Here is a 16221-nt window from a genome sequence, read left to right on the forward strand (position 1 = left end):
GGGGAGAGGGAAAGAGGGGGGAGAGGGAAAGAGGGGGGAGAGGGAAAGAGGGGGGAGAGGGAAAGAGGGGGGAGAGGGAAAGAGGGGGGAGAAGCACGCGGGGGGAGAGGGGAAGGGGGAGAGGGAAGAGGAGAGGGGGGAGAGGGAAGAGGGGGGAGGGGAGGAGAGGGAGAGAGGGAGGGAGGGGGGGGGGGGGGGGAGGGGAGGGGAGGGGTGGGGGGGAGAGGAGGGAGGGGGGAGAGGGAGGAGGGGGGGAGAGGAGAGAGGGGGGAGAGGAGAGAGGGGGGAGAGGGGGGAGAGGGGAGGGGAGAGAGGAGGGAAAGGGAGTGAGAGAGGAGGGAAAGGGAGGGGCTAGAGGAGGGAGAAAGGGAGGGATAGAGGAGGGATTAAGGGAGTGGAGAGAGGAAAGGGAAAGGGTGGAGAGACGGAGGGAAAAACGGGAGGGAGAGAGGCGAGGGAGAAGGGTGGGATAGAGGTGGGAGAGGGTGGGAGGCGGGAAGACGAGGGAAGAGAGGAGGGAAAGGGAGGGGAGAGAGGAGGAGAGGAGAGGATAAGGGAGGGAAGGAGGGAGAGAGGAGGGAGAGGGGGGTGAAGAGAGTGGAGAGAGGAGGGAAAGGAGAGGAAGAGAGGAGGGAAAGGGAGGAGAGGAGGGAGAGAGGAGAGGAAGGAGGGAGAGGAGAGAGGAAAGGGGAGAGGGAGGGAGAGGAGAGAGGGGAAGGGAGGGAGAGACGGGAAGAGAGGGAGGGAGGTGAGAGGAGGGAAAGGGAGAGAGGAGATAAAGGTGGAGGGAAAAGGAGAGGGGAGAGAGGAGGAAAGGGAGGGAGAGAGGGGGAGGAGGGATAGGGAGAGGAGAGGAGGAGGGAAAGGAGGAGGGAGGAGGGGAAGACGAGAGGAATAAGGGGAGTCGAGAGAGGGAGGGAAAGGGAGGGAGGGAAGAGGAGGGAGGGAAGGGAGGGAGAGGATGAGAGGTGGGAAAGGGGGAGGGAAGAGAGGAGTGAGGGGGTGAGTGGGAGGAGGGGAGAGGGGGAGAGAGGGGTGAGTGAGGGGGAGAGAAGAGAGGGAAGGGGGAGGGAGAGAGGGGGGAGGGGGAGAGGAGAGGAGTAAGGGGGGAAAAGGGAGTGGGGAGGGAGGGGGAGAGGGAGAGAGGGAGAAGTAGGAGGGAGGGAGGGGAGAGGAAAAGGGGGGAGAGAGGGGAGAGGAGGAGAGGGTGAGGGGAGAAGGGAGAGAGGAGGGAAAGGGAGAGGAGAGAGGGAGGAGGGATGAGAGGAGAGAGGGAGGAGGGGGAAAGGGAGGGGAGAGGGGGAGGAAAGGGGAGGGAGAGAGAGGAGGGGAACGAGAGAGGGAGGGGGGAGAAAGAGAGGGAGGAGAGGGGAGAGGGGGGGAGGGCGGAGGGAGGAGAGAGAGGGAGGAGGGGGAGAGGGCGAGAAAGGGTGGAGGGAGAGGAGAGGGAGGAAGGGGGAGAGAGGAGAGGGGGTGCGAGAGGAGGAAGGAGGGAGAGGAGAGGAGGAGAGGGAGGAGAAGAGGAGGAAGGAGGGAGAGGGGGGAAGGACGAGAGGGTGGGAGGAGGGGAGAGGGTGGAGGGAGAGGGGGGGGAGAGGAAGGGGAGGGAGAGAGGAGGAGAGAGGGAGAGGGGGGAGAGAGGGGAGAGGGGAAGGGGGAGGGGGAGGAGAGGAGGGAGAGGGGAGAGAAAGGGGGAGATGAGAGGAGGAAAGGGAGAGAGGAGGGGGGGGAGAGAGAGAGGAGGGAGAAAGGGGGAGAGAGAGTGAGAAGAGAGGGAGAGGGAGGGAGAGGGAGAGAGAAAGAGGAGGGACAGGGAGAGAGAGAGGGGGAAAGGGGGAGTGAGGAGGGAGGGAGAATGGGGGAGGGATGAGGAAGGGAGAGAGAGGAGGGAAAGGGAGAGAGGAGGGGGGAGGAGGGAGGGGGGGCGAGGAGGAGGGAGGGGGGAGAGGGGGAGAAAGGGAGGGAGGGGGATGGAGGGAGGAGGGGGGGAGAGGGAGGGGGGGAGAGGGAGAGGGGAGGGAGTAAGGGGAGGGAGGGAGAGGGAGGGAGGGAGAGGGGGGAGATGAGGGGGGGGAGGGAGGAGTGGGGGAGAGGGAGAAAGGGGGAGAGAGGGGGGAGAGAGGAGGGAGAAAGGGGGAGAGAGGAGGGAGAAAGGGGGAGAGAGGAGGGAGAAAGGGGGAGAGAGGAGGGAGAAAGGGGGAGAGAGGAGGGAGAAAGGGGGAGAGAGGAGGGAGAAAGGGGGAGAGAGGAGGGAGAAGGGGGGAGAGAGGAGGGAGAATACGGGAGAGAGGAGGAGGGGGGAGGGAGGGAGGGAGAGGGGGAGGAGGGAGAGGGGAGGGGGAGAGAGGAGGGAGAAAAGGGAGGGGGGAGAGGAGAGGGAGAGGGAGGGAGGGAGAGGAGAGGCGAGAGGGGAGAGAATGGGGGAGAGGGAGTGAGGAGGGAAATGGGAGGGGGGGAGGGAGGGGAAAGAGGGGGAGAGAGGGGGGAGCGAGAGGGGGAGAGAGGAGGGAAGAGGGAGAGGAGGGAGCGGGGAGGGGAAGGAGGGGAGAGAGGGGGGGAAAGAGGGGGAGAGAGGATGGAAAGGGAGGAGAGAGGAGGGAAAGGGAGGGAGAGAGGAGGGAAAGGGAGGGAGAGGGGGGAAAGAGGGGGAGAGAGGAGGGAAAGGGAGGGAGAGAGGAGGGAAAGGGAGGGAGAGAGGAGGGAAAGGGAGGGAGAGAGGAGGGAAAGGGAGGGAGAGAGGAGGGAAAGGGAGGGAGAGAGGAGGGAAAGGGAGGGAGAGAGGAGGGAAAGGGAGGGAGAGAGGAGGGAAAGGGAGGGAGAGGAGGGAAAGGGAGAGAGGAGGGAGAGGGAGAGAGGAGGGGGGAGGAGGAGGGGGAAAGGGAGGGAGAGAGAGGGAAAGGGAGGGAGAGAGGAGGGAAAGGGAGGGAGAGAGGAGGGAGAGGGAGAGGAGGGAGAGGAGGGAGAGGGGTAGGGAGAGGGGAGGGAGGGAAAGGAGAGAGGAGAGGGAGAGAGGAGGAGGAGATAGAAGAGGGAGGAAGGAGGAGAGAGGAGGAAGGAGGGAGAGAGGGAGGAGGGAGAGGAGGGAAAGGGAGGGAGAGAGGAGAGAAAGTGAGAGAGGAAGGAGGGAGAGAGGAGGAAGGAGGGAGAGAGGAGGAAGGAGGGAGAGAGGAGGAAGGAGGGAGAGAGGAGGAAGGAGGGAGAGAGGAGGAAGGAGGGAGAGAGGAGGAAGGAGGGAGAGAGGAGGAAGGAGGGAGAGAGGAGGGAGAGCGAGAGAGGAGGGAGAGCGAGAGAGGAGGGAGAGCGAGAGAGGAGGGAGAGCGAGAGAGGAGGGAGAGCGAGAGAGGAGGGAGAGCGAGAGAGGAGGGAGAGCGAGAGAGGAGGGAGAGCGAGAGAGGAGGAAAAGGGAGAGAGGAGGAAAAGGGAGAGAGGAGGAAAAGGGAGAGAGGAGGAAAAGGGAGAGAGGAGGGAGAGCGAGAGAGGAAAAGGGAGAGAAGAGAGGAAAAGGGAGAGAAGAGAGGAAAAGGGAGAGAAGAGGGAGGGAAAGGGAAGGAGAGGAGGAGGAGGGAGAGGAAGGGGGAGAGGGATGAGGAGAGGGGGAGAGAGAGAGTGAGAGGGGGGAGAGGAAAGGAGGGGGAGAGAGAGAGAGGGAGAGGATAGAGGGAGAGGGGGGAGAGGGGGAGAGAAGAGAGAGGGGGAGAGGGAGAGAGGGAGAGGGAGGGAGGGAGAGAGGGAGGGGGGGAGAGAGAGAGAGGAGGGAGAGAGAGGGGAGGGAGAGAGAAAGAAGGGAGAGTGAGAGGGGAGGGAGGGAGGAGAGGGGAGGGAGGAGGGGGGAGGGAGGGAGAGAGGAGGGAGGGAAGGGGAGGGAGGAGGGATAGGGGGGGGGAGAGAAGGGGGCAGAGGGAGAGAGGGGAGAGGGAGAGGAGGGAAAGGGGAGAGAGGAGGGAGAGAGAGGGGGAGAGCGAGAGAGGGGAGAGAGGAGGGAAAGGGAGAGAGAGGAAGGGGGGAGAGAGGAGGGTGAGGGGGGAGAGAGGGGGGGGAGACAGAAGGGAGAGGGGGGAGGAGAGGAGGGAGAGGGAGAGGGAGACAGAAGGGAGAGGGAGAGAGGAGGGAGAGGGAGAGAGGAGGGAGAGGAGGGAGAGGGAGAGAGGAGGGAGAGGGAGAGAGGAGGGAGAGGGAGAGAGGAGGGAGAGGGAGAGAGGAGGGAGGGAGAGAGGGAGAGGAGGGAGAGGAGAGAGAGGGAGAGGAGGGGGAGGAGGGAGAGGGAGGGAGAGGAGAGAGGAGAGGGAGAGAGGAGGGAGAGAGAGGAGGGAGAGGGAGAGGGAGGGAGAGGGAGAGAGAGAGGAGGGTGAGGAGGAGGAGGGGGAGGGAGAGGGAGAGGAGGGAGAGAAGAAGAGGAGGGAGAGGGAGAGAGGAGGGAGGAGAGGGGGGAGGAGAGAGGAGGGGGAGAGGAGAGAGGAAGAGGAGGGGGGAGAGGGAGGAGGGGGAGAGAGAGAGGAGGGGGAGAGAGAGAGGAGGGGGAGAGAGAGAGGAGGGGGAGAGAGAGAGGAGAGAGAGAGAGGAGGGGGAGAGAGAGGAGGGAGAGAGATAGAGGAGAGAGAGAGGAGGGAGAGAGGGAGGGAGAGAGGGAGGGAGAGAGAGAGAGGAGAGAGAGTGGAGGGAGAGGAAGGAGAGGAAGAGAGGAAGGAGAGGAAGAGAAGAAGGAGAGGAAGAGAAGAAGGAGAGGAAGAGAAGAAGGAGAGGAAGAGAAGAAGGAGAGGAAGAGAAGAAGGAGAGGAAGAGAAGAAGGAGAGGAAGAGAAGAAGGAGAGGGAGAGAGGAGAGAGGCAAGGAAAGAGGAAGGGAGGATAAGAGGGGGCCGGAGAGAAAGGAGGAGAAGGAGGGAGAGAAAGATGGAGGGAGAGAAAGAGGGGGAGAGAGAGTAGGGAAGGAGAGGGAGAGGAAGGAGTGATGGAGAGAGAGAGGGATGGAGAGAGAGTGGGAGGGAGAGAGTGGGAGGGTGGGGGAGAAAGTGTGGGGAGGGTGGGGAGAAAGTGTGGGGAGGGTGGGGAGAAAGTGTGGGGAGGGAGCGGATAAAGTGTGGGGAGGGTGGGGAGAAAGTGTGGGGAGGGTGGGGAGAAAGTGTGGGGAGGGTGGGGAGAAAGTGTGGGGAGGGTGGGGAGAAAGTGTGGGGAGGGAGAGAAAGAGTGGGAGGGAGGGAGAGAAAGAGTGGGAGGGAGGGAGAGAAAGTGGGAGGGAGAGAAAGTGGGAGGGAGGGAGAAGAGGGGGGAGGGGGAGAGAGACAGACACGGGGAGTGAGTGAGACAGACACGGGGAGTGAGTGAGACAGACACGGGGGAGGTAGAGACACACACGGGGGAGGGGGAGTGGGGAGGGGGAGAGACAGACCACGGGCGAGGGAGAGACACACACACGGGGGAGGAAGACAACGGAGAAGGGAGAAAACGAGGGAGTCAAGATTTGAGAGACAAGAGGGGCCAATCCAGACGCTGTAGCAACGATCCGTATATCCTCTCCGCATAAGGCGGGTAACTGGGCTCATAATTCATTCTACAAATACGATAGTTTACCCCGGCTGAGAACGAGAGACTTCCATGCAGCTGGAAGTGAACTCCGGCCCCCAGTGGGCCTCTGTCGACTTGAGAGGCCTTTCACGGCAGATTCCGACCACTCAAATTACATTAAGCGCCTTGGGACGGAAGCTTCCGCCAGTCCCCGGACGGGCGGGCAGAGTTCATAGTATATGTTACCGGATTGAAAGTGTCAGAGCCGCCAGGCCCACCCACATCCGACCTTGACGAAAACCTTCAACACTGTTCCGGCGGCTCCACGACGACAAATCCTACTTTATGCTAACTGCCAAGCGAATTCATTCAGCCTGAACAAAGCCTTGGTCGATCGTGACCTCGGACCTCAATCAGGCTCAGAGCTCGACCCTCGGCCAAATAAAGTCTGTCTCTTGGTATCAACAGAAATGTTAGTCCGCTTTATTGAACATGTTCATACCTTCGACCCAATGCCCTCCGAACTTACGTACGTGTTCAGTCACTTCAGCACCGCGATGCATCGAAGGCCAACATTATGATACAGCAGTCAATGGACGACTTAATTAAAAATTGAAATCCCCCAACACACACACTACAGTTGTAATCGACTCCAAATTCTGTATTCATTTGAAAAGTCCCGAGGCGCTGGACGCCGTGTTCGCCATTATATAAACCGGCATACAATCTCAATCCTGACACTAGTGCGTAACATTTGAGCATGGAACTTCCTATCCATTCATATCGTACCCAAGCCTCCAGACGACCGTGATAACGACTTGCGTCGATCAGTGTCCACGTGTTCCTACTTTTCCACCCGTAATTATCTTGTTCACATCGCAATCTTTTTATCGTTCTTGTTGCGTCATCTAAGCCTCCCAGGGGGCTTCTATCAAGCTGAATATTACTCACCCGACATAGGAACAACCATAAGGGTGACACTAGATTTTCACGGATTAGTTGAATTTTTCCTTATCCCTTTACTGCCAAGGTGGGCCTTCGAAATTTAATATCTAACGTTAACCAGAACAAAATGTTTCAAGTTTACACTGGATCTTGGCAAATCCCATCATTCACATTTCATCATACTAACAAAGCTTAATGAACACAGTCCAATATCAACTGTACGACTCGTAGGACAAGCAATGACGAACTCGTTAAATTTCATTCCCGTCTAAATACAATCAGTCGGCTCTCTAATAAGTACCTTTCAAGCCCGACAGTTCTGGTCTGTCTTAGTGATCTTGATAAATTTATGGAGGTATTTTAGCCTCCAGGCTTTCTTCGCATCCCACAACACAATTACACAAAAACCAGGGTCAAATTACGAGGTAGAACTACCTGGCCAATACCTCAAGGGTGGGACTAACGACCGGGGACCTCAAAAGTGGAGAACCTGCGAGGCCCATCATTTCTCATCAGAAGGTGCGGCACCGAGAGGCAGACACACGGTCCATGGACCGGGACCAAGATTGACCAAATTCGCCCATTTTGACTTCACATTTTCATGTATGACAACTAGTGAATAATACCTCCTCCCCTTCCCCCTCCTCCTACAAGCCTGTGACAAAAGCCCCTGTCAAACAAACAGTTCAACTGTTCTTGCCAGATACAAGACAGCTTCCACGTTTGTAAAACTTTTTCGGGCAATGGCAAAATAAAAGTGAAACAAAGGAGTCTTGAAATAAGAAGACATTAAATTATCCACATTTCACAGACACAGTTTTCTGATTCTATAAAACTTTTGAAGGAAACGAGTTTGAAATGACAGTTTGAAAAATAAACAATACATATTTATCTCAGACTTCCGCCTCCGTGGGCCACAGTTATTCAGCAAACAAATAAATAAAATATACTTTACAGCAACAAATTGTATGAAAGATGCATTATAATAATCTCCTGTCTACTGAAGCCTCTTACCAAGAAAATATTGAGGTACCTTCACAAATTACTGTGCCCTTCAGGTCCCAATAACCCGTAATTACGGCCCGATCACCGCAGCGCCGGCGTTGGTACACATCCACATAAAACGTTACTTTCCATGCATGCCCGCTTGTAGATTACGATTGCGCGCGCGGAAGTGTGAAGATAAGATGCACGTTTTCTACCGCAGCAAACTCACCATGTCTGCATGCTTCACACACAGCATGAAGGCAAGCCCTGTACAAGTTCGTGTTAATTATCAACACCTACAAGACTATACAAGTAATGAACAGATAATTTTAATTAATCACAACTGTTCTCCATTTCAAAATACATAAAGTTACCTCCGAGCTATCTAATTTTCACGGTAGGTGTCTTTCTACAAAACAATAGTAACAATACCACTCCATGAATATGCCGTTATAATAAACACACTGCGACAGTTTTACCGTCCCGATCTAAACGAACTCTTTATCAGGAAGATTATCCCACCTGTCCATGGCTTAGTTTGTGTATCTACTTACTATGCTCTTGTGTCTAATTTATTTTGCAGTTCGGTACAATATATTCGCGACTAAACTTTAACCCTATAGTTTCTTCACTCGACTTTTCCGTTTAAACTTCTGCTTCCTCACCCGATTTGCATGTTCATTCAATCTACCCTTTCTATGGGATGAACTCTGAAGGTTCTCCCCGACCTGATGGGCCGGACAGTGTCAGGCCTAAGCAATGGAGGCTTCACCTCGGGAAATTGGCGGGAAGGTGGTTATAACACGTCTAACCGTTTACAACCGGCCGCTATAGGGGTTACTCTCGTAAAAGGAACTGGAGAGAAAGTACACCTTTTGGATTACATTTTTATTGGAATGTATGATCAGATCGAGAAGTGATCCTGGAGTCTTCAATATTCGAACTCTCCCGGCAAAGTCAAAGACGAAAGTCAACCAGGATCCTATGCGCGATCTTTTATTTGAAGATGACTGTGCCCTCAATGTTGCCCCAGAAGTCTGGGTCCAAGAGTATGGACTGCTTCGCAACAACTACTATATTTTAGCCTAACAGCTGCTTATGACACTCAATCCCACTCACATGCTGTTCATGCACTGTTTGTATATATAAGTGGGCTGGCGTGCCTGTGGTTTTCGATCTGTAGTATATGTTGCATTGCTGAACGAAAATAGTTGTGGTTTGGGACTGATGAGTAAACTTCCCCGATATTGATCACTGTTGTCTCAAGATATAACCTCGGTGGAGCAAGGAAAGGTCCGCAGAACTCTGATGATCAAGTCAGCCGATCCTGACGAAAATTAGTTGGAATGGGAAATGGTGGGAATCGCAGGGAATTCAACGTTTAAATGGTGCGGGGCGTTCCTACAGCGTAAGCGCTCTATAGATGGTAATGGTAGTGATGGATGGATGGATGGATGTGCATGTGTACAGTTACTATTTTTGTTAATCCTTTAATTTCTTCACGTGATTGTACAATACGTGTCATCAGGCTGTGGGGTAACCAGTCGATGAAAAGTTTTAGGATATTGACAATTTGTATTTGCGAGTACGTGAATCCCTAACAGAACAATTGCATGAAAACGCTTGTGCACTATGGGAAACTACAGAGAAAATGTAACAATTGGACAAAACTTTATCAACCTCTCCTTGTATGGAGTATTGACAACTCAAATGTAATTTAGTCACTTGGGGACTTCAACGACATCTTTCCGGGCCACTCGCAAAACACATTTTATAATTTGGGATCTACCTGAAGAAGAATGATCATTTCTATCACTCCTTTCTACTCCATTACACTTTTTACCACCACCGACTCATCTCTTAAGCGCGATGTCCAAGGATAGAAGCACTGGTTATCTCAAATACTAATAATCTTGTAAACCTTGCCCTAAAAAAATAATGAAATAATTTGTAAATGAACAGTAGTCTACATCGTAATTACAAGGTAATATCAAATATGTATTAAATTTGCTCCTTCCAAAATGCAATTGCGTACATTTGCCTGCATAAGATCGACATAACATGTTCTTGTATAAAAAATAATCTATTTCACCCCCACCGCCACTGTAACGTATATACATTCCATCCTGAAAGATTCAAGGATACACATGCCTAAAAGGGTTCCAAGTTTCATAACTAATCCCTTGATTACGGTTTCGTCGTCTGCAGATTATATCTTAATTACCGATGGCAAATTCTTTTTATCTGAAGATATGCCACCAACGTACAACAGTGGATTAGATACAACTGGCTATTCTGAAAATGTTATGTCAGTGTAATCTCTGCAGGTGCTGCACTACAACCCACATCATACAGGTGTTAAATGATACGAGTAGGTCCAGTTCACACTTGTCCACTGTTGATACACTACCCTGATCCAATTTTTTCAAGTGCAAAAACAGAAATACTATGTTTTACTTACCTACTTCCCCTGCTGTACGTAACTCAGCTCCAAAGAGAACCCCCTTGAAGGAGGAACCATCCTCAAGAACAAGATAGGCTGGGATTTCCTTTGTATCTCCACTGTATACCGGCATTTTGAGTCGAGTTTGCAATCAAGTACAGCCCTATATGTTATGAAGTACTGACAGTGCCGGGATTGCAATCTCAAGTAATCTAGAAATGTTATCTGACCCCACGCAGGGGAATATAAATCATGTAGATGATGTGCAACCTTAACAGATTAAATAAAAGTTTGCCACAATACACGATCCAGCTCGCACGTCAGTTTGCTCAGCCCACCTCCTCTTACGCCAGGAGAAGACTGGGTTTGGGCAGACGGGACAAGGCTATCCAATCACGTGACCAGCTCACATTATTTGGCATATTCTTAAACATCCTTCCAGCACTCGTTTACAAATATCTATGTGTCGAAATTTGGTTATAGTCATAACGTTATTATAACATAGTTATGTATATTAAATACCACGGCTTTCAATGAATGACTAATATCAATTCTCATAGCAACGCCAAATTATGACCTTCCAAATTTAGTTCGAGTTCTGCCGTGCTTTTAGTGATAATCCAAACAAGAATTGCTCAGTCGTCCGGCGACTCATACTTCAATGTGCCCTGTTATATAACAAAGTTAATTTGGCATGAGCTACGTCGTATGCATTTTATATTAACACAGCACCCCAAATGTTGATAAGAATAACTATATCAACCATATCAGAATAACGTATGAAGTAGAGCGTTGCATTAATCTGCAATGTTCATTTATTAAAGGCTCGTTGCATTCAGCATTCCGTATATGAACATAAAATTATTGCGCCGCGTTAACTATTTCAACATGTTCGTTGTTGCCGAGTCGCCAAGCAGTATTTCTCTGTTGATTTTATTACATACTTTTCTGAGTTGTGAGCACCATCTATTGACTATAGGCTATAAGTTAAAAAAATAAAGTAATTGTAGGTTTGGGTGTGATAGCTCTTAACGTTTTTAGTAAGTTTTCTTTACCATGCATATAGTCTGAATAGGCAATTTAAAATAGCCTTACGCTAGATTGCTGCGTTGTGACATTTGTGTTACATCTAAACCGACCGGTGTTGTTTTTACCCATTTGCTGTTACTCAGATGGGATAGATATGTCAGTTATCGCACATATGCATTATGAATATCCGCATTTCTGAGACAGCAACCCATTCAAAGGCGGGCCTTCGGAGACCTATTTATCTGTAGGGCAAATTTACCTGATTACATATGATACGATTCCATACCAAACAAATAACGGGTGGTTTTAGATTTCACACACATAAAATTCATCTTGTGGGTGACAGAATAAACTAAGATAAATTACGTTTGAAATAATACGCCGAAATTATCTACTGTCTAGGGCTCTAGACCTACATGAATCGTGAGCAGAGGTGCATTCAAAATTCCGGGGCCCAGAGACCAAACGCTGTGACAATTCCAGTTCACATCCCCTGGCAAGCAGACTGCTATTTTGCATGTCACACTTTCTCAGATTCCGAAAAATGTATGATTTAAGAATATGTCTGTACGACTTGCACTTCATTTGCCACCACTTCTCTTTGTTTTCGCACTTGTGGTGTAGAAAGTGAACCATTAAATTTTTATCTCTCTCACATTGTTCTTGCCTACCAATGATGATTTCTTTCACTTTACACATACCACATTTTTGTATTCAGATGACAACAAATGAAAAACTACAGGGAAAAAATACTACTAACACTAGAAAATCGGTATAAACAGAATATATTTTCCGTAACATTCTTACATGATATATCTCGTGTGAAAATAATATCAACATGCTATCACAGCTATTCTAAACTCTTTAGAATGTATATGTGTGTATATATATATATATATATATATATGCATATATATATATATACATATCTTTATATGCATATATATATATATATATATATATACATGGATTTTTTCCATTTTACGGCATGCAAATTTTTTTCACCAAATTTTCGCCAGGAATACTGATTTTAGTGCTGAATACGAATATAACACTTATTTTGTGGAGAAATGAAAGGAAGTTGAAGAAATGAAATTTATGGCGCACTAGTTTGCAAAGCGCAATTACCTATGCTCTAGGCCAGAGGTTCTCAAAGTGGGGGTCCCGACCCCCAGAGGGTTCGCGAAATAATTTTGAGGGGTCGCGATCGTGTTGCGGTTTCCAGCATCGCCCCAAGGCTGGAGACGCTATGCTTCAAGAAGCAAGCCCATACTTCCCATTAATAATGGTAAGTTGTTCAGCCTTTAAAGACGGTGAGAGAGAGAGAGATCCATACAAGCTTACATACGTACATGCATATATACATACATACGTGCGCAACGTACATAGGCTACATGCATACATGCATACATACATACATACATACATACATACATAGACAGGCAAGCAGATACACTGAAACAGGGAAATGCGTTATAGTGATTGTCAGAAATTCGTTGTTGTTATTGGGGAAGTGGGTCGCGACTCTATCGAAGTAATTTGTAGGAGGTCGCAGCCAAAAAAGTTTGAGAACCCCTGCTTTAGGCGACTCCCTAGCGAAGTTGGGCGTTAGACGGCCTTAAGTGAAGAGACCGTGGAGAGGTTGAATGCTTAATATAACTTGCATTGGTTGTTTTCAAATACCTAGCCTAACCTAACATAACCAAATCTAACCTAACATAATCTAATCTAACCAAACCTAACCAAACCAAACCTAACCGAACCGAACCTAACCTAACCTAACCAAACCTAACCTAACCTAACCTAACCAAACCAAACCTAACCAAACCTAACCTAACCGAACCTAACCAAATCTAACCTATCCTAACCCAACCAGCGGAGCGCACACTCAAGATTTTGAGAATACATGTCACACCTTAAAACATAGAAATAAAAAACATTGTGGTACTCATCGTCAGATGCTAGACTCATATCTCTGTGAATATATGTGGCGGAAACGAAATAAAAATGAGGATTTGTTTAAAAAATATATTATTTGACATATCCCAGTTCCAATGAATCACCAATGAATATTGTCATTTGTTCATTGCGCCGTGTAAACTAATGCACATTAAATTTCCATTTTTTCAACTTCCTTTCATTTCTCCACAAAATAAATGTTATATTCGTATTCAGCACTAAAATCTGTGTTACTGGTGAAAATTTGGTGAAAAAATTCTGCATGCCGTAAAATGGAAAAGACCCATATATATATAAAGGGGAAGGATGTTTTCTGGGCCTTTATGGATCTGGAAAAGGCTTACGATAGGGTAGACAGAAAGGCACTGTGGGAGGTTATGCGGATATACGGGATAGGAGGAAAGCTTCTGGGAGCTGTAAAGAGTTTTTATGAGAGTAGTAGAGCTTGTGTCAGGATTAGAAATGGAGAGAGTGAGTGGTTTGAGGTAAAGGTGGGACTTCGTCAGGGATGCGTTATGTCACCCTGGCTGTTCAACTTATACATGGATGGGGTGGTGCGAGAGGTGAATGCAAGGGTGGTGGGTCAGGGATTGGAGATGGTTAAGGATAATGGAGAAAAGTGGGAGGTGAGCCAGCTGTTGTTTGCGGACGACACTGCGCTTGTGGCAGGATCGGAGGAGGGATTGAGGAAGTTGGTGACAGAGTTGGGAGAGTGTGTGATAGAAGAAAGCTGAAGATAAATGTGGGTAAAAGTAAGGTGATGAGATGTACGAGGGGTGAAAGTGGCAGTAATCTGGAAGTGAGCATTAAGGGAGAGCAACTGGAGGAAGTGGATAGTTTTAGATATTTGGGTGCAAATGTGGCAGGAAAAGGTGGAGTGAAAGTGGAGGTAGAATGTAGATTGAGAGAAGCGAGTAAATGCCTTGGTGGATTAAAAAGTGTAATGAGGAATAGACATTTGGGAATGGATGCTAAGAGGAGACTATATGAAGGAGTGATTGTGCCAACAGCACTGTATGGAGCAGAAACATGGAACATAAGAGAGGAAGAGAGAAGGAACTTGAATGTGTTTGAGATGAAGTGTCTGAGAAGTATGATGGGGGTTACTAGGCTAGATAGAGTGAGAAATGAGGAAGTGAGGAGGAGAACAGGGGTGGAAAGGGAGTTGGGAGATAGGGTTGATGAAAGAGTATTAGGATGGTTTGGACACATGGAAAGAATGAGTGAAGAAAGACTAGTAAAGGAGGTATGGAAGGCAGATGTGGAGGGAGTGAACATGAGGGGACGTCCTAGGATGAGATGGATGGATGGGGTGAAGGGGGCTTTGGAGAAGAGGGGAATGTCGGTTGAGGAAGGACGGGAGGGGACAGAGGACAGGGGTGAATGGAGAATGGTTGTATATGGAAAATGTTGTGATGCATGAGGTGGAATAGACGGGGGAATGGGGGGTGAGGTAGTGTGTGTGAGCAAAAATTTTGACGCAGCCCGCAGGGATTTCTCCCCGTCCTCTCCTTTATATGGGGTGACGGAGAGGGGGGTCGCCGATTTAATGAAGCGGCCTTGCTGTGGATGTGCTGTGTCCTGCGACACTGCTTCTGACCCAGGGCAGTGGACAGGGTGCAGGGATGACCCGTCATCTAGGAGGTGCTAAGATGGGAGGGAGGGTGGAGGGGTGTGGAGTGTTTTCGGGGATGGAATGGGTGGGAATGATTTTATGCCTTGTCCTTTTTGGCTACCTCTCTGGTAAGGGGGAAGAAGCCTTGGTATATGTATGTATGTATGTATATATAAATATTGTTACGAATCTCGCTCACATGTCTGACTTGAGTAAATGAAATGAGTTCCCAAGACCCCATGTCTTTGGGATAACTCAAATAGAAATTACAAAGCTGTCAGACTCGTAACACATAGTAAGAGTGATGGGTGACTGAGTTCCCAAGACCCCATGTCTTTGGGTAACTTAAAAGAAATTCAAGGCCGCCACTTGATTTTATAAAAATCAAGAAAAATGAAACGCACAGATAACGTTTAACACTATTCATTAAAATTAATAGGATTACATGAAGGATTACAATCACTGAACATTCAAGTGAGTAAATTAGTTTACATTCAAATGAATAAATAAGTTTCAAAACAGAAGATTCCCGCTCGAAAACTTTTAACGGGGGTGAAAGAAGATTAATTAATTAATTAATACTTTACCAACGAAAACACTGTCTAAATCACTACTATAGACATTTCCAACACTGCATGAAACACTAGATGAAACACTAGCTGAGTTGATTATCTTACGACTAATACAGGGGGAGTACAGAGGACTTACTTCAGCCGGATAATCCGCCCCAAGGCACACACACCTTTACATCGTACCCTCTACTCTCAAACTGATTCTTCTGACGCTCAAGGCGCTCTGGTTCTCTGCAAAAAACCCTCTGATTGGCCCATAGGAATTGCGTCTATGGTGGTTGAACCTCATTGGTCAATTAACTAGAACGTTCTCCTTCGTTCTAGGCTGAGTGTTAGAACAAATACTCCATTGTATGGATGGACCTCCTTCCCACGCCTCCTCAGTACTCCCCTGTAATCTGACACCCCACTTGATTGCGAGGCGCCGTTATCCAAGCAATAAAATATTCCCGTCTTACATATATGGGAATATATGTGACAATATATATATATATATATATGTATATGTATATATATATATATATATATAAATATATATAAATATATATATATACATATATGAACTTCATGATGAAATTTCCCGAAATTATGTATTTACCCAATAGTATTTACCTAAATGTAGTACATGCCTTAGGAGCTATGCTCATAGACCAGTCGCTGTATGTCCATTAATCACATTTTGTCACGAATTCATTAATTTTGTCAGACTACACCTTCTAGATTATTCCTGATATCTATACATCTATGTGGAAACCTTCCTTATATTTTTCAATCAATGTGTAATCAATCAATGCTCCGTTACTTTGAAGTACTCTCATCTTATACAAACAGATCCTTTGCACCATATTCCCTGTTCCTTTATCCGTTCTGAAGATGATTATCATATCACTTCTCTTCGCTTTTCCAACATGAGCATTACCAATTATCTTACTCTCTTGTGGTCTTATCAACCAGGATGGCAACATTTCTGGTTGCCGCCTGTTATATTCTATCTTTTTTCAGCTTCCTTTATCCGTTCTGAAGATAGCTATATCACTTTTCTTCGCTCGTCCGACATGGGTATTCCCAGTTATTTCATTCTCAAATGTCTTATCAGCCAGAACGGGAAATATTTGGGTGCCAACCTTTGTATCCTATTTTTCATATATAGCTTTACTGTATATATATATAT

General features: G+C 48.5%; 1 protein-coding gene across 2 annotated transcripts in view; it reads right to left on the reverse strand.

The window, feature by feature from the left end:
• The window catches only part of r (carbamoyl-phosphate synthetase 2, aspartate transcarbamylase, and dihydroorotase rudimentary), a 147393-nt gene extending 132188 nt beyond the window's left edge, over nt 1-15205 (reverse strand). Inside the window, exon 1 of one of the 2 annotated variants that reach the window (XM_076211810.1) lies at nt 15187-15205. In XM_076211810.1, coding sequence (XP_076067925.1) covers nt 15187 — 1 coding nt within the window. In that variant the 5' untranslated portion in view covers nt 15188-15205. Of the gene's footprint in view, nt 1-9893; nt 10241-15186 lie in introns of those variants that run through there. The other variant, XM_076211809.1, reaches the window with a different exon arrangement.
• Nucleotides 15206-16221: the final 1016 nt, after the last annotated feature.

Source organism: Oratosquilla oratoria, chromosome 29 (assembly GCF_046742065.1).
Source record: "Oratosquilla oratoria isolate Oo_2021 chromosome 29, ASM4674206v1, whole genome shotgun sequence".
Lineage (NCBI taxonomy): Eukaryota > Metazoa > Arthropoda > Malacostraca > Stomatopoda > Squillidae > Oratosquilla > Oratosquilla oratoria.